The 22,135-nt window shown below is 53.5% G+C and overlaps 1 protein-coding gene across 1 annotated transcript in view; it reads left to right on the plus strand.

The window, feature by feature from the left end:
• Positions 1-12,515, plus strand: part of LOC309406425 (aryl hydrocarbon receptor-like) — a gene marked incomplete at its 5' end in the record, with an annotated part of 30,265 nt that extends 17,750 nt beyond the window's left edge. The window contains 8 exons of the mRNA XM_082001588.1: positions 3,581-3,670; positions 4,649-4,772; positions 5,022-5,152; positions 5,962-6,164; positions 6,289-6,398; positions 6,726-6,867; positions 7,564-9,175; positions 10,695-12,515. Coding sequence (XP_081857714.1) covers positions 3,581-3,670; positions 4,649-4,772; positions 5,022-5,152; positions 5,962-6,164; positions 6,289-6,398; positions 6,726-6,867; positions 7,564-9,175; positions 10,695-10,850 — 2,568 coding nt within the window. The 3' untranslated portion in view covers positions 10,851-12,515. The remainder of the gene's footprint in view (positions 1-3,580; positions 3,671-4,648; positions 4,773-5,021; positions 5,153-5,961; positions 6,165-6,288; positions 6,399-6,725; positions 6,868-7,563; positions 9,176-10,694) is intronic.
• Between the last annotated feature and the right edge of the window lie 9,620 nt (positions 12,516-22,135).

A 22,135-nucleotide genomic window follows, 5' to 3' on the forward strand; every position in this document is an offset into this window, starting at 1 on the left:
AGGTTTGGCTCTCGCAGGGGTCCATCTGCATGATGCTGGACGCGGCAGGGGCTCAAGACCTGCCTCTGTGCCCCAAGGAAATGCTCCTACGTGTTTATAAAACCTCTTCCACCCGGTCTGTCACCTTGGACATCCAAACTTCCTTTGTCTCATCTTGTGGTCCACCCTGGTTCTCCCCTTTCCCTCCTCTAATTTTCCAGCCTTACTTTTTTGGTCTGTCCTTTTCCACCAAGGCTCTGTACTGCAGCAATCTCAGCAGAAGATGGTATCTTAAACTGAGGTTAAGCATGAAAGGCCTCAGCAAGGCTGAGAACTGGGTGGACCACCTCTGCCCAGGCGCACAGCGGTGCAGGTACATGTCGCTGGCTGCAGGGTATTAAATCTGCCTGCTGGTCAGTGCAGTTAGGGAAGGACAGAGTGCTGCAAGACGTTGCTTGCTCCTGCCGTGGCAGAGCAATGCCTCTGAAGCTGCTCAAAGGGTTAAAGTGCGTTTGGCAGCACTAATTAACCTCTGCAGCAGATTCCCACACACTGGATCAACCCCAGTAAATAGAGAGCATTTGTGCCCAGAATAAAGGGAAGGAGAGGGGGGAGAAACCGACCTGGACAATGAAACGGGAGTTGGCAGCAACAATAGCTGGACTTGGCTGAGGCTACATGCTAGACCCCAATTAGTCCTGATGTCTATACTTTATGAAGTGGGGGAAATAGGCCAGGGCTGGCTACTGTGGCTTCCCTGCTTGCAGCCAGGTTGGTGGTACAGGACGGTTTTGGCTCTGGACAGCCATAGGGCTTCTGAGGTCCATGCTTCAGGAGGAGCCCTGCCTTCTAGCGGGGTCCTGCTTGGAACTGGCAGGAGCGTCCCTGCCGGGGACCTGTTGCCCTAAGGGAGGGGTGGCCGGATGGTGCTGTCACATCTCTGAAAGCTGTTCAGCTTCTGGAGAGCTAAACCGATGATTTTCTTGGGTTTTCATGACCTTTGCTCTTAGGGAGCACCATGGGCTTGAAGGTGTTTGCTATAGGTGTTTAGTCTATACGGTTTGTTTCAGAACTGGGGAAACTGAGTCACAGAGTGACGTCTACCACTCAGGGTCAGGGGGAGACTCCTGTGGGCTTGCTCCCAGCCCTGGCAAGGTGATGACATGGTCTTCAAAGCACCGGTCTCTGCGCCACCGGGGCTCGTGCCCCACGGTTGGCAAAGGCTGCCGCAGTGCCTGCGTGCCTGCCGCGCTTAGGAGCGCTTTGGGGTGCTCCCCCGGATCCTGCTGGTGCCTGTATTAGCTGTCCTTTCACACGCATCAGCTCCTGCCTGATGCCTGGGAGCAGGGATGAAAAGCCAGGGCTCCTGGGACAGCAGCTGCACTCCCAAACCGGTAGGGAAGCTCCTCTGCACCTTCTTATCTTCATGGATCTCCAGGTGCAAAGGACACCGTCAGCCAGCACCCTGGTCCTTTCTCCTGGGTCCTGTCCTGCAAGCTCTGGGGCTGCTGGCTCAGAGAAAACACCGATTACCTCCTAAATTTGTTAAGCTGGTAGGAATAAGCCTCTCTGAGGAAGACGGAGGCTCCGATCAGCTCAGCCCATTCCTGCCTGGGAACGCAATGCTCCCTTGGATGTTGACTTTGCAGTCCTGAGGAGAGGATGGACGGGCAAGTGAACTGTAAAATACGTAAGTTGTGTAGCATTAAAAATACATCAGAAACTTCAGATTGATGGCTGCATTTGCTGTTTTCTGTGGGGAGGGCTTAGTGCTTCGAGCTTGCATGGGTGAAGCAGCTTGAGTGTTTATTTTGTGAAAACAGAGGCTGGCGTCGAGGTGGATGGCATGCACGAACGAGCATGTGCTCCGAGTTGGGGTGTTTGCGGTGTGTAAATCCGTACACCACGCAGAGGGAGAGCTCCAGAGGAAGAGGAGCGTGGCTGGGAGTGTCTGGTGGCTAACGGGTGCATCCCAGGCATGGGTGGCTGCAGATGCCCTTTAGCCCACAAACACCGGTGCTTGGTCCTTTCGCTGCCATGTGGTGCTTTGGAAGGACGGTGCTGTGCAGGTCGGATGAGTGCCTTGCAGCAGGTTGTCGCTGGGTACGTGTTTGGGTGAATCATTTATTTGCCAAAAAGAAAAAGTACTCTGAGGTCAACCAGCGATTCTGCAGTTTTCACCCAAATCCAGGGACCAGATTCAGCGTGTCCTCCTGTTTTTGGAAGAAAATGGCTTTCCAGAAACCGGACCTTTTCGTTACAGCTTCAAGAACCAAACTCTTATGCTTTAGCTTTCAGCCTTTCTGTTTTCACTGGTGAAAGCTCTTTGCAGCCTTGGGTTGGCCACCTCGACCTCAGGGCAAGCAAGGGCAGGAGGAGGGAGCAGGCAGTGGGGACAACACCTCTAGGCTGGTCCCTTGTTCCTCGCCTGTTGGCAGCCCACACGGGCACACCACGGTCCTTCTCCAGGCCTCTCCTCTGGTGCCTGGGGAGAACAGGAGGGACGTGAACAAGGCCGGGAGCTGGCTGGGTTTCTCCCAAACCTGCAGGCGTAGCCCCATCCACGTGGGCCAAGCAGCAGCAGGGAGCGCTCAGCCAACGCCGGCAGCATGTGGTGATCTGTGGCAGGTTTGCTCTCCACGGAGCAACCCCCGCTTTTCCAGGCTCACGCTGTCCTAAGCCGCACACGGCTGCTGAGACCCTCCCAGGCTGCGAGGAAGATGGGAGCTACACGAGCAGAGCCGCCCAGGTAGACGCAGGTCAGCATTAATGCAGCCGACATGAAACGCTCTTTTGATTCAAGGTTGTCGGAAAGTCTTGTTTCCACCAGAATACCAGAATGGACCAGTTCCTGATGGTGTCCAGTTTCGTTCTGCAAGCTGTTCTGAGATTTGTATTTGCTTTTCGCATAGGATAAGTATAAATGTCCAAATCTGAGTCTGAGCAAATGCTCCCGGGATGAAAGCAAAGTTTTCCATCAGTTTGGATTAGGATATGCTCAGGCAGCTGTATGGAAGAGCTAAGTGACCGCAAAGAAACCCAGTAGAAGGTACTGTCTGTTTTCTCAGTGAGCATAGCTCTGCCAGCGTTGGTCCCCATTTTTCTCCGTCCAGCCTTCCGTGGAGTTTGCCCAAGCGAGGCAGAGCGGAGGATAATCTGAGAATGAGCTGCAGGCCTTGACCTCTGCCAGGCAAAGCAGACTCACCAGGTCTGCGAAAACCCGTGGTTTAGGTGCATGCGCTCCAGCACCGTGACGAGGTACGTGCATAGAGGCAATTGCAAGGATGGAGGTCTCTGGTGCTGTTCCCATCCTGCACAAGGGTTTGGAACCAAGAAGCCGCTTGAACAGTGCATTGGAGGATTTGGTGAGAGCCAGGGCAGCACCTGCTGTTAACCGCACTGAGGTGCCATTGGGACGGGCTTCCTGTGCTTTATCTCTTGCCCTGGACCTTCCCCTTGGTGGGGCAGCGGTCAGCTGCCTGCTTGCTGGGACCAGCCAGGGCTCGGGTGACCATTGTCTGAGCAGGATGGAACTTGCTGCCCTGCTAGAAAAGGGTGAGGTGAACATGGCACGTACCTGCTGATCTCCTCTCTCTCCTAGGCGCTCAACGGCTTCGTGCTGGTGGTGACATCGGAAGGACTGATATTTTACTCCTCGCATACAATTCAGGACTATCTGGGGTTTCATCAGGTTGGTGGGACACCTCAGGCTCGCTGTGGTGGGTTTGCAGTCTGGGTTTTTCTGTGGTGGTGGTGAATAGCCCCAAGTTCCCTGCAGGGAGGAAGCTTTGCAGAGACCACAGGGTCTGGGGGGGGCTGCATGGGCCTTTTCCTTGGTGTCGTGAATTTGGACCCCATGTTGCCAGATGTGGTCACTGGGAGGTGTCAACACAACTCCGCTAGCCCACAGATGCTTTCCACCAGCCATGTTGGCAGGCTATGAGGTTCATGGCCCTGTTGTGTAATGCCATGGTGAGACGTCTGGGTTTCCCTGCCCAGTTTGCCTTTGGGCACCCACTTCCCTGGGTGACCCCTGGTAAATCCCATAAGGCTCCAATGCTTTGAGGTTATCTGGGCACCTGGGTAACCTGGAAGGCAGTAGGTCAGATTTACGGGGAAGTGGGACTTGCCTACAGTCCTTCAGTTACTGTGGTTTGCTGTTGCTCCCACACAGCTGGCTTTCCCCAACATCTGGAGTAGATGAGGACTGCCCAGCTGGGCAGAGGGAGCAAGTCCCGGAGCAGGTGCCTTGTTCTCTTGGGAACAGTGTAAGAATGGGGTGGCTTTGCTGCTGTTTTGTTCCCAAACTCACTCATGAGTTTTCGTCTCATCCCATAAGTCAGCAGTAGGGTTTTGAAGGACACCGTGTTACAGGGACGAGTGTGTCAGAGCGGAGCTGTATTTCTGATGCTAGTGGTTCTTTAGGATGGGGAGGGGAGGTCTGGCCCAACATGGGCAAGGGGTCCTTAGAGCTAGATGTGCTGTCTGTTCCCACCAGCATCAGCTCTGGTGGAAGGTGTCCCTCAGTCAGCCAGGGACCTAGTGGAGCACCAGAGAAATGGTGTGAGATATGGCCAGCTGGAGTTATGACAGGTTGTTTCCAGGTGGGATGTGAAAACTGTCACCTGGGGGCAGGCCACAGAGCTCACGCGTTACTTTTCTTCTCTAGACAGATGTCATGCACCAGAGCGTCTTTGAGCTGATCCACACCGAGGACCAGGAGGAATTCAGACGCAACCTCTGCTGGGCACTCAACTCACCCCACGGTCCCGAGGGTGAGCCTTCTGCGGAAGGTAAACGCAGGCTGGGAGCCAGGCGTCCTGGTTGGCACGAGATATGTAGCTCCCCACGTGTGCCAGGGAGCCCAGCTTGCAGGGGGCTTGCGTCCTTGTGGCTCAAGCCATGGCTTCATCCAAACATCGTGGCTTTTCCTGCATTTCTGTTGCTGTCCTCTGCAAACTGCCGCAGTCCCTGATGCTGGGGACCTCCAGCCATCGCTGGAGACCCTTGCTTGCTCCTCTTTCAGTCCCTCTCTCCTACAGGAGGGAAGAGTCTCAGCTCTTCTGCTGTCGCCTGCAAGCCAGATCAGCTGCCCCCAGAAAACTCCTCCTTTCTGGAAAGGAGCTTCGTGTGCCGCTTTCGCTGCCTCCTGGATAATTCCTCTGGCTTCCTCGTGAGTACAGACCTGCACTGCAACCTCCACAGCAGGAGGATGCAGGCTCACCCCAAGGGGTCTGTGCCACTGCTGGAGCATAAAAGTTGGCCTTGAAAGACCCGGCGCTCCTTTCTGCCACGTACGGCACCTGCCTGTCTCAACAAGGAGCTATTTCTGCTATTTTTCATAGGTTTGGTCTGTACCTACAACCTCTCTGTGTGAGTTTTGTTCCTCTCTTCTCAGAGATGCTGAATCTTGAACAGAAGTGCTTTTCTTCCACATATTTTCCCAGGTTTTCGTGTTAATGGCGTCTCTTAAGACCAAGTAGGTGATGTTCATCCCTTCTCTGCTCTGCTGCAAGTTAATGGGGTTCTTGCCTTCGGAACCACAGGTCTAAGGACTCTGTTTCTCCCTCTCATCCCGCTTTAGTCTGGAAACTCAATACAAAGAAAGATTCCTGGCTGTCCCTTGTTTAGAAGCAATACTATGATCCCTGATGGGGCTGTGATGTAGCTCGGTTAAAATGCAGCAGCCTGTGCATTGTGCGATGCCCTGATGCAACTGCAGCCTGTGCTCGGTCCTGCAAGCCGCTGTGCGTCCGAGCCCCGGGCCGGCAGTGGGCTGCTGCCACGGGGAGCTCGGTGTAGTGTCACTTTGATCCTCCATCTTATTGTAGTGGGGAGCACTGGAGTCGCAAGGGACAAGTCGCAAGGGATTATTTGCATCAACTCTGCAGCGATGTGGCTTGCCTTCCGTGCAGCTCTCTTCCCTCTCGTCTCTCTCCACCCAGTTTTCTGTGTGACACTGAGCTTTTCTTCTCTTCCCAGGCTTTAAGCCTGCAAGGCAGGCTGAAATTCCTTCACGGGCAGAACAAAAGGTCTGAAGACGGGTCTGCACTGCCACCCCAGCTCGCTCTCTTCGCTATCTCCACCCCCTTGCAGCCCCCGTCCATCCTGCAGATCCGAACCAAGAACATGATCTTCAGGACAAAGCACAAGCTGGACTTCACCCCCTTGGCCTGCGATGCCAAGTAAGCGGCAGAGCCGATCTGAGGGGCGATGCTGCGGGCTTCCAGCTTGCCAGTCCATACCCTGCCTGGGTGATGTCCCACGCCGGCTCGTCTCTGAGCTGGGTCCATTCTCCATCTCCCGCAGGGGGAAGATCGTTTTGGGCTACACCGAGGCGGAGCTGCGGATGTGTGGCACCGGCTACCAGTTCATCCACGCTGCCGACATGCTGTACTGTGCTGAAAACCATGTCAGGAGTGAGAGTCCCTTCCCGTGGTCCCTCGTGCCCACCCCTGAGGCTGAGGAGTGGGCTGGGCTATGGGCAGCTCCGCTGGCTGCCATGTGGAGCCTGGCAGCTCTTTCCCCATAGGATGCTTTGCTTTATGCCTTCCTCTGATGCTCTTGTCACTGCAGAGAGCTTGGGGTGGAGTGTAAGGAAGGGTATTTAGCCGGGGTGGTGTCCCCTGTGTGCGCCAGCCATGCTACTGCTGTGACCCCACCTGCTTATCCGGGCTGGAATCGGCAGCCCTGCCTCCAGTGCCATGCTGACAGCCCTTGACACGCGTGCTTCCTCCTCCCGGCAGTGATGAAGACGGGCGAGAGCGGCCTGACAGTCTTCCGCCTGCTGACGAAGGAGAACCGCTGGAAGTGGGTGCAGGCCAACGCGCGTCTGGTCTACAAGAACAGCAAGCCCGAGTACATCATTGTCACGCAGAGACCCCTCGTGTGAGTGCCGGCGGGCCCAGCCCTGGCTGGGATGGGGACAGGCTGGCTTCTTCCATTGGTGTGGGCTCTGGGACGCCCCGAGCAGAGCAGGGTGTTCGATTCGTCGTTGCTTCTTGTGCGTTTTAAAGGAGCAGCCGTAGGATACTGTGCTTTGATGCTGTTCAGCCACATCCCCCTCTGCAAGGCCACCCTGCAAGTATGAGAGGGTGCTGAGCAGTGCCCTGCACCTCACATCCCTGCCCCGGTGTCCTGGGCACTGCTCCAGACTTAGCCTGGGGAGACTGGTGGCTGCTCTCCAGCAGCTGTAGGGACAGGCAGGTGCAGGAGCAGCAAGGACCTCAAACATGGCTGCCGTATGGCAGCGGCCCAACGTGGGGCTGCAGCATAGATGAGCAGGGCAAAGGTGTGACTCCTGTCTGGCAGAGCTCTGTTACCCTTTGCATTTCAAGTATCTTCTTGGTTAGGCTACAGATATGTGTTTGTATGTGTGTGTATATATAAAAATATGTATGCGTCTGTGTATTTGCACGTAAAAGCATACATAAATGTATATGAGTGTGGTTTTGCTCGGTATGGGGATGGTGGTCATAGCAAAGGGGCTTTGGGTTGCAGGAATCACAATTACCCATTGCAGAAGCCGTTCATGGCATGTGTTTGTGCATATATAAGCCCTGGTCTCTTCTTCCTGCCCTGCAGAGATGAAGAAGGAGGAGAGCACCTTCGGAAACGGTCCATGCATCTTCCCTTTACTTTTGCTACAGGAGAAGCGCTCTTATACCAGAGCACTTACCCTATCCCAGGCTTCCCTGACCCTTTCCAGAGCAAAGGGAAAACCAGCAAGTCCAAGAAGACCTCCCACAGCCATGGAGGGCGCTCCCAGAAGGATGGCGTTGACCCCAGTTCTCTGCTGGGCGCTGTGATGCGGCAGGACAAGGCGGTGTACGCCTCCCACCCAGCTCCCACACCTAACCGCTCCTTCAGCAGCAGTTTCGTGGACCACCTTGAGGACGTGTCCTTGCTGGATGCAGGAGAAGATGCCTGGCATATGGGCGCTGCTCCAGCTTCTTCAGGTGGGGGCAACCTCAAAGAGGAGCTGGTGGATTTGCAGCAGGAGGACCCTCTCTTGGCCACCCTGGACTCACTCTCAATTAAAAATGATGAGAGCTGTTCCAACAGTGAGCTGTTCAGTGCACTGGAGGGCCTGGGGTTGAATGCTGAAGACCTGGAGCTCCTGCTGCTGGATGAGAAAAGGGTGATGGTCAATATGGACCCCGACCAGACCCCATCCCTGAATGACTCCCTTGCCAGCAATGATATTCTCTCCTACATCCACACCATGCTGGTGAGCAAGCACGAGGGAGGACAACAGGTCTGTCCCTTGCCAGGCACGTCCCCAAGCCCATGTGGAGGCACCGCTACGTACCAGGCCCACGTGGAGGCCCAGGACTCGCAGTACCTGCCCCAGAATGTGCTGCAGCCTGGCATGGCCCCTGGCCAGCTCCCTGCTCCGCTGTGGGAACAGCCCCTCCAAGCTGTGCCGGAGCGGCCGCCCGCGCTGCTGCCGGAGCCAGCTGAGGAGGAAGAGCTGTCTGACGGCTTGCAGTGGAGGCCAGCTGGGGAGGAGGGTCTGCGTCGCTTCTTCCCGCCGTCACAGGGCACCGCGTGGGACAACGTGCCCGGCGCATCCCCGGGAGCCCCCTGCCCGCAGGAGGCACCCAGGGCTCGGCAGCTGGAGGGTGACTTCCCAGCTGTGCATCCCACCCAGGATGCTCGCCGGTCCTTCTCCCTGCCCAGCCAGTGCCAGAGCCACATGGGACCACCCAACCAGCCGAAAGACCGTCACTTGCCGATGAATGGGTTGTGTGGTCACAGCCCCGACTCCACTCCACACCTCCTTCCCAGCAGCAGCCCCAGCCCATGGCAGGACTATGTTTGCCCACTCCTCGGGTCGCCAGCTCAGCCTGGTTTTTATGGCATCAGCCAAGACTTGTTCTCCCAGCACCAGGGATGCTTGAGTCCAGGGCCTGGCACGCCGGCCATACACTTCAACCTGAACGGATTATGCAGCATGGAAACTGAGGGCAGCGGGGGCTCCCAGGAAGACATGGCTCCATACTCGGGGTTTTTCCCCACCTCCTCATACCAGCTTATTCCCGAGAAGCAGCCGAGCTCTGCTCCCTCCGTGCCCCAGCACCCTTTTCCAAGCTCGTCTGCAGAGTGCTTCGGGAGCATCGGCAGCCCGCTGGAGCCTCCCGTGAACTCCTATGGGACGTACGCCTCCGTGCTGAGCCAGGAGAGCAGGGACAGGGTAAGGGCATTCCTCTGCTCTTTGCGCTCGGTGTTTTCTGTGCTGCGGTTTCTGGGGGTCTCGGCACAGGGAGGCTCACGCTGCCTGGTTAGTAGACAGGAATTGCCTTGCTGTAGCTGGTGCATGGCCAGAAAGGAAGCCTCTAGGGGCTTTTCTTTGCACCAAGAGCTGAAGAGCAAAAGAGCAGAGTGTGGGTTCTTCGCTTTAGAAGGTGGCTGTCTCCACATCTGATTGCCACACGGTTTGTTTAATTGCCATTTCTGTACAGGGGGTAATTCCAGCCATGCACTGGTAAGCTTTGATGGGTGGTACAAAGCACATGTGAGGTGAAGATCTGCTGTATCGTAGGTTCTTTCCCTTGTGGAAGGGTCTCGTGGCTTGTGCATAAGCCCTATCAAGAGCCCATCTGGCTGCTGCTAGCCATCCAGCGTTGCAGGGTGAGGTCTGCAGCACTGGATCTGAGTGTCCTGGTGCCCTCCAGGGCTGTTTTTGCCAGTGACTCCCTGGGGATTGGGGCCAACAGCCCAAACCGGAGCTGCTTGGGGAGGGCATAGGGAGTGAAAGTTGCCTGGCCCTCTCCCTGATGCAGATGTCATGCGTGTCTGTAAGGGCCATGAGCTTTCTGGGCTGAGGCTGATAGCGTGGAGAGCTGGTCTAGATCCTGAAGCAGCCTGATGCTTACCCACCCTGTGGTACCACCAGGCAGGGTGAGATGCCAAGGGTGAGTCTGTCCTGCCTCCCTGCTTACCCAGCTCTGCCTTGGCAAGTGCTATCCCCTCAGTAGCTTGTTCCTTGCTGCCAGACATCTGCTGCTACTAGAAGGGTGCCCTGGTGTCTCACAGGGATCTCTTTTAGCCTCCGGGGCCATTGGATGCTGTCATAGCATCTTCTGCTTCTTCCTGAAGTCCATACCATGCACCTTGGGTCTTCCCATTTTCCATCTCTTCTAACTCGATATACGCCAAGCACCTTCTAGCTCTGCTCAAGAGCTTGACTCTGGTCCTGCCTAGGGCTTTAGGGGCTTTAGGACCGGTGAAGAAGAGTCCTGACACATCAGTAGACTTGGTGGCCACCTCATGTGGCTGGTATGTTTTTGGCTTGCCAGGAGGAGTGCAGCAAGGGTGCGAGACCCAGGTGCTTGCTTCAGGTGCAGTCCGGGTGCCCATGGTTTACTGATGGGTTTCACGAGTGAGCTGCAGGGCTGTGATAGCTGGCCAGGCTCTGCAAAGCTCAGTTAGCAGGTCAGTAGGTGAAGGTCAGTGCCAGCTGAGGAGTTTGGATGCACTTGCCCTCTCTGTGCTTTCAGCCTCTTGTCAATGAAGCGACGGGTTGGCATTTGCGAGGGAGGACCTGGGGGAAGGTGGGGGGACGTGTATGGGGTCCCTACTAAGCCCCTGTGCCACCGGGGGTGGTAGGGCAGGAGCAGACCTGCTCCAGCTCCTGCCAGCCTCCTCTGGGCACCAGCCCAATCAGTGCTAGTAAAATGCCTCAACGCTCTGTTTTCTCTCTCTTCTCCTAGCCCAAAAGCAGCTGTGTTTTGCCCAGCGCACCCATGGGACTCCTCAGAGACCACCCGGTGCTGGGGGGGAGCCCGGCTCCCCCCTGCCAGCCACACCCACGAGCAGAACCGCTACCAGATCACCCTCACACCTCCAGCAGCGACTTCTGTCTCTAGGAGAGAAAGGCTGGAATGGACAGAGCAGGACTATTCCCTGGGGCAGAACTGCCTTCAAGTTGCGGGTTACAAACCTTCCCCTGCCACAGGTGTCCTGCCATTGCTCGTGGTGTGGGTACCTTTGGCTCATTGTGGTTTTTTGCCTTTTTTTTTTTTTTAAATCTTATTTTTCTATTAACTTCCCACATTCCTGCCTCTGCTGCGGCTCCGTGTGCCAGTCCCGCAGAGGTGTCCCTGGCCTGGGGAGGGCAGTGCCTGGCAGTGGGGCTGGAGGGCAGGTTTCCCCAGGGCACGGGAGCGAGCTGGGCTGCTGTGCAGGTCAGCCGGCATGTGCAGCCTCGTCTTTATCTCATGGTGTCCAAGAGTTGTGTGGGTCTCGCTCAGTCGGCGGATCTCAGATCTCGGAGCACATCTGTCACTTGCTGTCTCTCATCCCACCTCCCAACCTCCTTGCTCTTGTTTCTCTGGCAGGGTAAGTGTCTGCCCATCCTGCCTGCATATCTTACTGAGAGTCAAACTTCATAATGTTTGGGCCTTTTATGGTTGCTGCTGTCTTTTACATGGCATCTGGAGACTAGCTGTGGCTCTGGAAAGGAAAAAAAGGATTGCTGTCTATCGCCAGCCAGCTGTGTTAGAGGTGGGACGTTCGTGTGGCAAATCCCGCACTTTGCCAAGAAGCCAGGGAGCAAGCTCTCCATCGCAGCAGTCTTTGCAGTTCTGCCTTTAACAGAGTGCATTTTTGGTGTGTTTTGCCAGGCTTTTAGAAACCTAGACTGCTTCCATGGCTGTCACTTGGCTCCCATGGTTCGGCAGTCCCCAACAGTGTCTGTGCAAGGCAGCCCTTGCCCCAAAGGATGGGCAGGTTTCTGATAGCTGACACCCTCCAGCTTCACCAAAGCTTTGCAGTTACATGCATGAACCGAGACAGATGCAAGACTCGTGTGTCCAAAAAAAAAAAAAAAGAGAGAGACAGGAAAGGTTTAAAGGTTTTCACTTGTAGTATTAAATCTCCTGCCCTCCCAGCCAGGCACCTGCAGCTATGGCCACTTTGTACGGATATCGCCTGTTTTATAAAGAAAGTGAACCCTGACTTATGTTCTTGTGTTGCACTGGTCCTTCCCCACTGCCAGGTTTCCCTGTGTCCCAGGTGTTCCCATTCGTAAGGATCCAGATTAGACCTCCTGTAGCGAATGCCCTGGGTTTTGCTGTTCTGTACATGATGTGCCCAGGTTGGCCAACAAGCAGCTTTTCTCCTGGGTGATGGGGTCTGAAGTACCTGAACAGGCAGCGGGGATCATTCTCAAACAGCAGGAGCAGGCTGGCGTATGAGCCATACCTTGCATCTGTGCCTAAAAAAATTACAGGTAAGTAATGGAGCTGCCTAGCCTAAGGAGATGACTTCAGGTTTACTGTACAAAAAAAAAGATAAAGAAAATAAGTATAACGAAACTTAATTTTAAGTACTGATAGAGTGATATTTTCCCACAGAAAATAAATACACCCCATATGTATGCATATAATATGAGTTGACAGATTTATTTTTATGCCACTCCAGTGGAGGGGAAAAAAAAGCCTCTTACCTTCCCAAAGTAGCATCCTATGACAAAGAGGCTGTTCAAATGATCAGAAATACGGCAACCCTTTAAGAAATCTAACAAGGCATCGTCCCTCCCTCTGCATGTGCAGCTTTGGTTTCATGTGAACTTCCTGTCCGTTCCGTTTCAATAAATGGTTTTGGACCCCCGCCCCTGACGTCTCCCTTGCTGGTTGTCTCTCTCTTCCCCGTCTCAAGCATGTCGGGGTTTGTCTGGCTGCAGCGTTGGAGCCCCGGTTCTGCCGCTGGCGACCCAGGACAGCAGCCGCATGCGAGGAGGGCAGGCTGGGCTCACCCCCACATGATGGAGATGGTAGAAAGCCGTAGCGGATGTGATTGAAAGACCTTCTTCTGTGTGTTTTGCCCCCACCAGAGGAAGGAAGAGCCCCTCAAAGGCTCCTACAAAGGCGCTTTCTCAGCTTGTGCCTGCTTTTCCTTGTTCCTGGGAGTACGTCCAGGTCATGCAGTGGAGAGAGCCGAGCCTGGGGACCTTTGTCCACTGCCTTTGGTGAACAGCTGAGGTTTACAGGGCTGGAGAAGGGGGCAGCTGGGCTTCCATGTGAGTTTGGGGTGCAGTCTGGCTTGGGCACTAGGCTCTGGCTCCTGCTAGCCCTGCCTGTAAGAAGCCCTCTGCTCAGGGAGATCCGAGCTGCTGCCGGGTGATGTTCAGTCCCCGGAGGAGAAAACTTCCTCTGTGTATGATTGATTGCTCTTGGTTCTGTATTTCCATCCCCCCCCTGATGCTGAGGACTGCCACGTGCAGGATGCATAGCCTGGAAGAACTGAAGGTGAAGCCACCCTGCCCCAGGAGCACTCGCAGCCGTTGGGATGCCAGGCGCACGCCGCCCGTCTTCCAGCTCCTGCCATGGACATGCCTGCAGCCCCACAAGGACATGGGGGGCACTTTCCAAAGTCAGGTGGGCTTCCAAGAGGTTGATGGGCTGGGCAGGGCTGGGCTGTGCCATGGGCATAGCCACTGCCTGCCTGGTTGTTGAGCGTCATCCCTTTGTCACAGGAGCGTCTTTGGCCAGCTCCAGCAGGTGATGCCACCTGGTCTTCAAGGTGGGTTGTGGATTTGTACACCCTGGTGATGTGGCGTTTCAGAGGGCTCAGCCTGGACGTTGGTTGGGACTCATCTCTAGCGAAAGCAGACTTCAGCAGACTTCACGTGCTCGTTCTGTCCTTTGGGAATCAACAGGCACATGGGGAGAGGTGATAGGGTGGGATGGTGAACCCCAGTCTCTCAACAGAAAGAAGCAGGTTAAAAGCAGCTGGCAGCCTGAATGTTTACATCTCAGTAGGTTTGAAGAGCTACTACCCAGGAATAGCAAAAGAATCAACTGAATCTCTGATGTGGTGATCTAAGCGATGATTTTAAAGGAATGGGGAAAAAGCAAATACTCTGCAGATACTTAGAAAGAATCAGGTGGGATAATTGGAGACCAGCAGGTCAGGTGGGTTTATATGGACCAGGGCAAATTCTCCAGAAGGGCTGGAGTAGCTCCAGAGTGCAAATGTTGCTCTTATTATTGAGTGGGATATTTATGCAAAATAGAATTTGGGTGGTTTGGTGTTTTATTTTCATTTAAAAAAAATTTTCAGAAATGATTTTGAAATGAACTGAGAAATTTGATGGAGAAGGGTGACTTCTGTGAGAGTTTTTTGCTCATCCTGCATGACCTTCTGATTTAAGAAGGTATGTGCAATATGCAGAACCAGAAGCTTCCTCTCGGGCCAGGAAAGCTCGCTTTCATACAGGGGTTTGAAATGTGAGCTTTGCCCAGGTTTGGGGTAAAAGTGCAAAGTTTTCTATGAGATCAATTCTGCAGCCCTGGATGTATAAAAACATATAATTGTATAGAGATATATAAATATAAAATGTATATAATATCTGTAAAATATAAAATGTCTTTTAAGACAAACTAGCTGATACTTTTCCGCTGTGGTGTTTTTTTCAATCTGGAAATTAGAAAAAACCCAGGTTTGTTTTTTTTAATATTAAATTTTAAAACATTCCCACCCTCACCTGGCACCTGCTTTTCCATAACAAAATAAGGCAGTATTGTCACATTTCTCAAGTTTGACGGAGATGTGCTGGGACAATTAGGTCTTTTATAGTTTCTGTGCCCTGCTCTGCTTTTTCTCCCCTTCTCTTCCTAAGGAACAGGCTGTGGGATGGCATCACATGCACTGATGGGGATGGAGGGACGGCCACTCTCGGCACTGCGGCACGGGCACCGCAGCATCCTGGTGGCTGCAGGTCATTGACTTCCAACCATCTGTTTGATCGCAGGTGCTGAGGACAACCCAACCACTAGCAAACTTTCTCCTTGAGCCAGGTCCTGGATGTGCGAGCAATCATACCATCGCCAGATAGCCTGACTGGTTTCTCTTCCTCCTTGTCACTTGTCTTCACAGCCGCAAGAGCTTCCCAGCAGCCAAAGGGACCTATGCAGGACTGCACCCCTCCTGGCTTTGTCACCAGGGTGCTGTGCTTTACTTGACCGCAGCATCAAGTTGTCCGATGCTGTGTTTCTGTGAGGTCTATGGAGCAAAATCCATCCTCCCTGCGGCGGGAGGTGCCCTGTACACGTGCCCTCTGCCCTCCAAGGAGGCCAGAACATCCATCATTCATGCTCATCCTCACACCAGCTGCTGCTTGTCCTCCCCTGGGCCTTATGGCAATGACTTGCGATGCACTGGGCCAACCCAGGGAGCCTGGCTGGAGCAAAACCTCCTGTGTGGGCTGCAGCGAAGCAGCAGCCACCGTTGGTTCGGCATCCAGCCATCCGCAGCCTGCCCTGAGCCGTGGCGGTAGAAAAGAGGCATCAGGCAGATGTGCCGTTGCATTCTTGTTTGCACGCCTGGGGTGAGCACTGTCCTGTGGGCTGCGTTCGCCCCTGAAGAGCTGGGTGAGCCCGAGGTAGGTGTGAGGAGAGAGGCTGCAGCAGTTCAAGGATGCTTGTGTAGCTCTGGGCTCGGCTCTGTCTGACGAAGGGGACGAAGAGCTGTGGTGCCTCCTGGCTCCTCACAGCAGGGGAAGATGTGTTTGGGTGGCCTTGCTCCGGCTGTACTGGAGAGGTGCAAATCCTACACTCTCCTAGTCCTACACCCTCTGTGCACTTTTCTCTGCCTCCGTGCCCTGTGCCTGCCATTGACTGTCGTGTGATTGTGGGCAGCTAAAAATACATGACTTAGGTGTGGCTGCAAGAGAACTCACCATTGGTCAAGTTAATGTTTGAACGGCCCAAGCAAAGACTTATTTAAGTCTAGTTATGGTCCAGTCAGGTGCCTCACAGGCACTGATGAGATGCAGCCTCCTTGGCCGGGGAAATGGAGGTTGGCAGCAAGGAGGGGCTGAGCTTGGGTGAGCCCCGTGCCCTATCAAGGAACAGCCCCTGGTGTCCCCTCACCCGTAGCAGGGTATGCAGCTGATCTGGGAGCAAGGGTGAGAGCGCTGGGGCTCTGTTCATGCCCTGCTGGGTTATAACTGTGGAGGGAGCAGATTTAGCACTTCTAACAGCATGCATGCAGGGGAGGAGGAGAGCAAAGGGGATTTTTCCCTCCCTCCCCTTCTGCATCTTTCTCCTTTGTCCCCATGCCCATCATTTTCCCAAGCTGCAGCAAATGCCGGCCAGCGCTGGAGTCTGCGAGCTGCAGCCTGCAGCAAAAGGAGGCTCGAGGCTCGAGCCAGCTGGGAGAAGTAACATCTGATGCTGCCTGCATCCATGAGGCTGAAAGCACCAGTCCCCAGGCAGCACCGCAGAGGCTAGGAGCAGATGTCTCCCAGGGCCCCAGGGCAGTGGAGAGCAAGGTAAATATTTCCATAAAAGCTCAGCCTGGTGTTTGCCCACACCACCTACGTGCATCATCCATTATACATGGGGGCTGGAACCATGGGCAGTAGAGCAGAACACTCCCTGATGGTTCGTGCATTAGAGCTGAAGGAGGACGTGGGAAGGTGGTGTTCATTCATGCCTGGCCCGTGTCCTCTTCGCTGGCTGTGGCTCAGTGGCAGCCGTGTCAAGCTCCCGCAGGCAAGAGCAGAGCCACGGGCTAGTGCTGCATGCTGACTTGGGACACCTGGGACAGTGGTTGTAAAGTTAACTAGTGTGTTCCTGGGGAACAGCTGAGACACCTTTCACTTTGGTTTAAATAATTAAAAAAAAAAAGTAGATGAAGTATAAAGTCTCGTCTAATACACAGGCACTTCAGCACATCCAGAATGTGTAATACTTTGTACCCAATACTGTGTTGAGCAGCCAGCCTTGTACACAACCTTCTGTGCCCACGAGTTTCAAGTACAGTGGGCATTAAATATCAATCATCTGCCCAAAGAAAAACATATATGTATCCTTTTGATAGGTCTAAAGACTTTTCAAGCCCAGCTGGTGATATAAATAATGATGGAGCACATCAGCCATCATAGAATCTCTGGGTTGGAAGGGATCTTTCAAGGCCATCTAATCCCAGCCCCCTGCCATAAGCAAGGACATCTTCAACGTGAGCAGGTTGCTCAGAGCCCCGTCCAACCTGACCTGGGATGTTTCCAGGGATGGGGCATCAACCACCTCTCTGGGTAACCTGGGACAGGGTTTCACCACCCTCATGGTGAAAAATTTCTTCCTCGTATCTAGTCTGAATCTCCCCTCTTTTAGTTTAAAACCGTTACCCCTTGTCCTATTGCTACAGGCCCTGCTAAAATGTCCCCATCTCTCTTACAGGCCCCCTTTCAGCCCTGGCAGCTGCAGGAAGGTCTCCCCGGAGCCTTCTTTGCTCCAGGCTGAGCCCCCCCAGCTCTCCCAGCCTGTCCTCCCAGCAGAGCTGTTCCAGCCCTCGGAGCATCGCTGGGGCCTCCTCTGGCCCCGCTCCAGCAGGTCCATGTCTCTCCTGTGCCGAGGGCTCCAGAGCTGGACGCAGCCCTGCAGGGGGGTCTCCCCAGAGCGGGGCAGAGGGGCAGAATCCCCTCCCTTGCCCTGCTGGCCACGCGGCTTTGGGGGCAGCCCAGGACACGGTTGGCTTCTGGGCTGCGAGCACATATTGCCGGCTCGTGTCCAGCTTTTCACCCCCCAGAACCCCGAAGTCCTTCTCCATGGGGCTGCTCTCCATCCCTTCATCCCCCAGACTGTGCTGATACTGTTGCCCCGACCCTGGTGCAGGACCCTGCACTTGGCCTTGTTCAACCTCAGGAGGTTCACATGGGCCCATTCCTTGAGCCTGTCCAGGTCCCTCTGGATGGCATCCCGTCCCTCAGGCGTGTCAGCCACACCACTCAGCTTGGTGTCATCTGCAAACTTGCTGAGGGTGCCCTCAATCCCACTGCCTGTGTCGTTGATGAAGATACTAAACAGTACTGGTCCCAGTACAGACCCCTGAGGGGCACCGCTCATCACCAACTTCCATCTGGACATTGAGCCACTGACCACCACCCTCTGGATGCGACCATCCAACCAACAGTCCACCCATCAAATCCATCTCTCTCCAATGTAGAGAGAAGGCTGTTGTGGGGGACCCTGTCAAAGGCCTTACAGAAGTCCAAACAGACGACATCCGCAGCTCTTTCCTCGTCCACTGATGCGGTCACTCCATCATAGAAGGCTCCTGGGTTGGTCAGGCAGGACTTGCCCTTGGTGAAGCCATGCTGGCTGTCTCGAATCACCTCCCTGTCCTCCGTGTGCTTTAGCACAGCTTCTATGAGGATCTGTTCCATGATCTTCCAGGCACAGAGGTGAGGCTGACAGGTCGGTAGTTCCCAGGGTCCTCCTTGTTACCCTTTTTACAAATGAGTGCAATGTTCCCCTTTTTCCAGTCTCCAGGGAATTCACTTGGCTGTCAGGACTTTTCAAATTTCGTGGGGAGTGACTTCACAGCTACATCAGGCAATTCCCTCAGGACCCTGGGATGCATCTCATCAGGTCCCTTAGTCTTGTACGTGTTCAGGTTCCTCAGGTGGTCTCAAACCTGGTCTTCTCTTACAGAGGGAGGGACTTTGCTCTTCCAGTCCCCGTCTTGTAGGCCATCCCCTCAAGAGGTGTGGGAAGAGACACTACCACTGAAGACTGAGGCAAAGAAGTCATTGAGTACCTCAGCCTTCTCTGTCATCCAGGTAAGAATGACCAGCTCACATCTAAGAGGCACTTTTGAACAATGGGATTATTATTATTATCATTATCATCATTATTATTATTTTCTGGATCTAGGAAAGTTGGATTTGAATGGACTGAAATTTTTCATGTTCTTTGATACATGTGTGTGTCACAAAAATTAATCTAATGTGAAGTTTTTCTATAAGAATGTTTTTAGTTCCCTCATTTAATTATTTCATACTGAAATTTACTTGACAGGTTTTCTTGACAGGTTTTAGAAAGCTGCAGTCAAAACCCAGCACTGTGTTTAACTTCCAGTGAAATGTTTCTTTTCAACCCAGAGCATGTTAACTTTCATCTTATATTTCTTACCTTCTGCAAAGTTTGGGGAGACTTTAATTTTAGGTGGGCAGGAGGAACACCTACATGGGAGTGACCTATATCACCAGAGATGCCTGGGGATCAGCAATGGTGTGTCTGAGACTAGCAAGGATCCGAGCTGCTGGCATATCTGTAACTAAGGATGGCAAGAGGATGAAGTCAGCCTCTCCTACGCCAGTCTTGCTGGACACCAGTGCAGCGCTAGTAGACTGGGGAGGCAGAGAAGGAGCATGCATCCTTCTGTGGCATAGATTCATGGATGAGCACTGTCAATCAATCTTGCTTAGCTGATGTGCAGCTGTGATGGGGTGGTTCCCCAGGAATGCAGGGCTTGGCTTCTGCAGAGTCACTTTCTTAGGGAGGTGAGGGGGACCTGCATTGCTTTGCCAGTCTGTACCCTCACAGCATCAGCGGTGTTGTGTCTGTTGCATCCCTTCTCCTGAGACTGTTTCAGGACAGAGCAGAATTAGCTTTATGCTAAACTAACTAGCATCTGTCGGTGTTGGAGTCACCCGTGCATGGTTACTTTAATGCTGTCTGTTGGCTGTAACCACGTATTGCTGTCCTCGCCCCTTCTCCTGACCTGTGGGCAGCCTGTTGTTGTTGTTCTGCAACTGTGAGAAGCTCCTGCCTTTGTTAACAGATGTACTCTTGTTGTTATGTTGCTGATATGTCTCCCAGGTGTCTTTCCACTGAGCAGAGGTGTTTGGTGTCACGGTGTCCCATGTCTGCTTTGAATTATTCCCCTCACCCTCCCAAAATACCGTTAATTCCCCTCTTCCTGACCAGCTGTCAGCAGTAGTTGCTAAACCCTCAAACACATCTGAGAGGATTTCCAAACTGAACAGGTGAACCAAGTGTCACATCTCACTCGCACAGTCCTCTGCATTGGTGCTGGGCTCCAGCCCCAGCTGCTCCAGCCATCTCTAGCGGTTTTTGCTCTCTGGGGGAGGAAATGGCTCTTGCAAGCTTGTCCAAGAACAGTTTGCATCTCTGTACTTGCTGCCTTTTCACAGGATAGTTCATGCCAGAAAAACCCTTGGCTTGAGTGTGAAATAGCATTAGTGTTAAAAATCCCAGCCCAAGCTGACAGTGGCCTGGCCACACAAGGAGGGGGAACTGCAGCGCTTGAGGGAGAAGAAAATCCATTTGCACGTAGGCCCTCTGCAAATTCAATCAATTGCTTTGCAGAAAGCAGAACCCAGCAGTCAAGGACCTAGCAAACAAGCACTGCAATGTCTGCACACAAAGTGGCAGAGCTCAGAGGTGGGTTGTGCTCTACATCAACCCTAGGGACAGAAGTGACACCAAGCCTGTCATCCCTGCTGCTGGTGAGGCCAACACAGTGCATAGTCTCTTTGGAAGATCCTTGCATTTGCTCAGATCTCGTTGCCTTCCTGTGGGGTCAGTGGGTAGAGTTATTTGAGCCAAGTTGTGGAGCGTAACAGACACGTTGGGCTGGATCCTTCTGAGGTGCTCTCTGAGTTGCAGCGATCCCATGTGGTTCAGTTCATCCCCCAAGGGACATCAGCTGCATTTTGCTAGGTCAACTTTACCTCTGCAAAATCAGGCTTCTCTCCTGCCCCTGGAGAAGGAGTTTTACAGATTTGATCCTGCCCTTCAAGTATTCACGTGCAGTTAATTTCGGAGTCATTCTCCCAAGGTGTCCATACGCCTGCCAGCAGTTGACTTGGGGATCTTTTTTCCCAGTCCAGGCAGGAATGGAGCAGAGGGACTGGGCAGCCTCGAGCAGCCAGGCAGCTGGGCATGGAGAAGGACCCTCCGGAGGCTGTCTGCAATGTATTCCCTATGGGACATGGCACCCGAGGGAGAGCAGGAGGAGGGTGGCAGGGTCGAAGCTCAGTCCTCTCTTTCTCCTTGTCAGGAACTTTATTCAAGTTCCTGCAGTGAAGGAGGCTTTGAAGAAAGGTGGTAGGGGCAGCAGGCAAGACTGTGGCAAGCTGGGAAAGGAACAGGCCAAGCGTTATACGTGCTGGCTGTGCCCCTGTGGAGGTAATCTCGTAGTTATTTTAGACTCCAGCTGGGAAGCAGCTCTGATCCCAGCTTTTGCAATATCCTGCCAAGTCCATGCTCCGAACCTACTCTTGCTGGCTCTGAGCAAGGCAGACCGCACGGAAAGAAGCTGCCAGCATCAGTTGAGGTGAAAGAACTTTGCACTGCTCCGTGCTGCGGGGTGTGCATTTGTGCCTTGCTGCCCATCTCGTAGCTCCTGGGAAGAGGCTGTGGGACCTTGGTCCTGGTCTTTTGGTTTTTCTTCTCCATGATATGCAGATTCAAAGACAAAACTGAGCAGTTGGATACATGCCTTCTGATACTGGGGAGTTCCTTGCTCCCCAAAACCATCCTGCACAAACATGGGAGCACCCTCTCGTGAGAGATGCTTCTTACCAGGACTGACTGCAAAACCAGACAGTGTTTTAGGCCTTTCTTGTGCTAATAATGCATGTGGCAGAGCTGGTTCACTTTCTAAATCTGTGCGAACAAAAGCAAAATCCAATCCCTTTGTCTCTGTTTCACCCGGTTCCTTCTCGTGCAAGGTATTCAGAGGGGCCTAGCATCACTAAAGAAATGCAGAGTGGGTGGCATTTGGGCACCTTCTGCTTGCTTTTGGTCTGTGTCCTGGAAATACATGGGAAATGGGCAAATAAGCTCAAATCTGAGCTCCTCCCCATTTATCAGCAGTGATGGCTGCTCCTTCAGCAGTAGTTCTGTACCATTGTTAGGTCTGGAGTAAATTACAAGCTTGTGGTGGGATTTCACAGTTGTGGATCGTATCTCGTGGGCACGCTGGCTACTTGCTCAAAGCATGCTTTGCGGGGTTCAACTTCACTGATTTCCTTAGCAATGTTCCCCAAGCAGCAAGACTAGGCTGAATCAACTGCAACGGCTGCTGGTCCTCAGATCCCACAAGGACTTGAACCTGAGCAAGAGGTGTAAGTATTCAACTGGATCATGCCTTAATTTGGTGGGTTCTCAGAGCTGGATCAAGAAGCACTTTTTGGAGTTTGGGTTTCTTCTTTGTTTTCAGGATGCAAAAGCAAAAGCCAGCTGTTTCTTGGGGGAAAAGGGAGGATGGAGAGAAGTTGGTTTAAAGCAAGCTTTGCCTTCCTAGCCAAGTTGTTTAAGCAAGTTAAGTCCCTGCATCCTTTCAAATACATTAAGTGTGGCTCCAGGAACCATTGTGGAGACCCAGCACTGTAAAA

This window comes from Phaethon aethereus (genome assembly GCF_964289735.1).
Source record: "Phaethon aethereus genome assembly, chromosome: 6".
In the NCBI taxonomy this organism is placed as follows: domain Eukaryota; kingdom Metazoa; phylum Chordata; class Aves; order Phaethontiformes; family Phaethontidae; genus Phaethon; species Phaethon aethereus.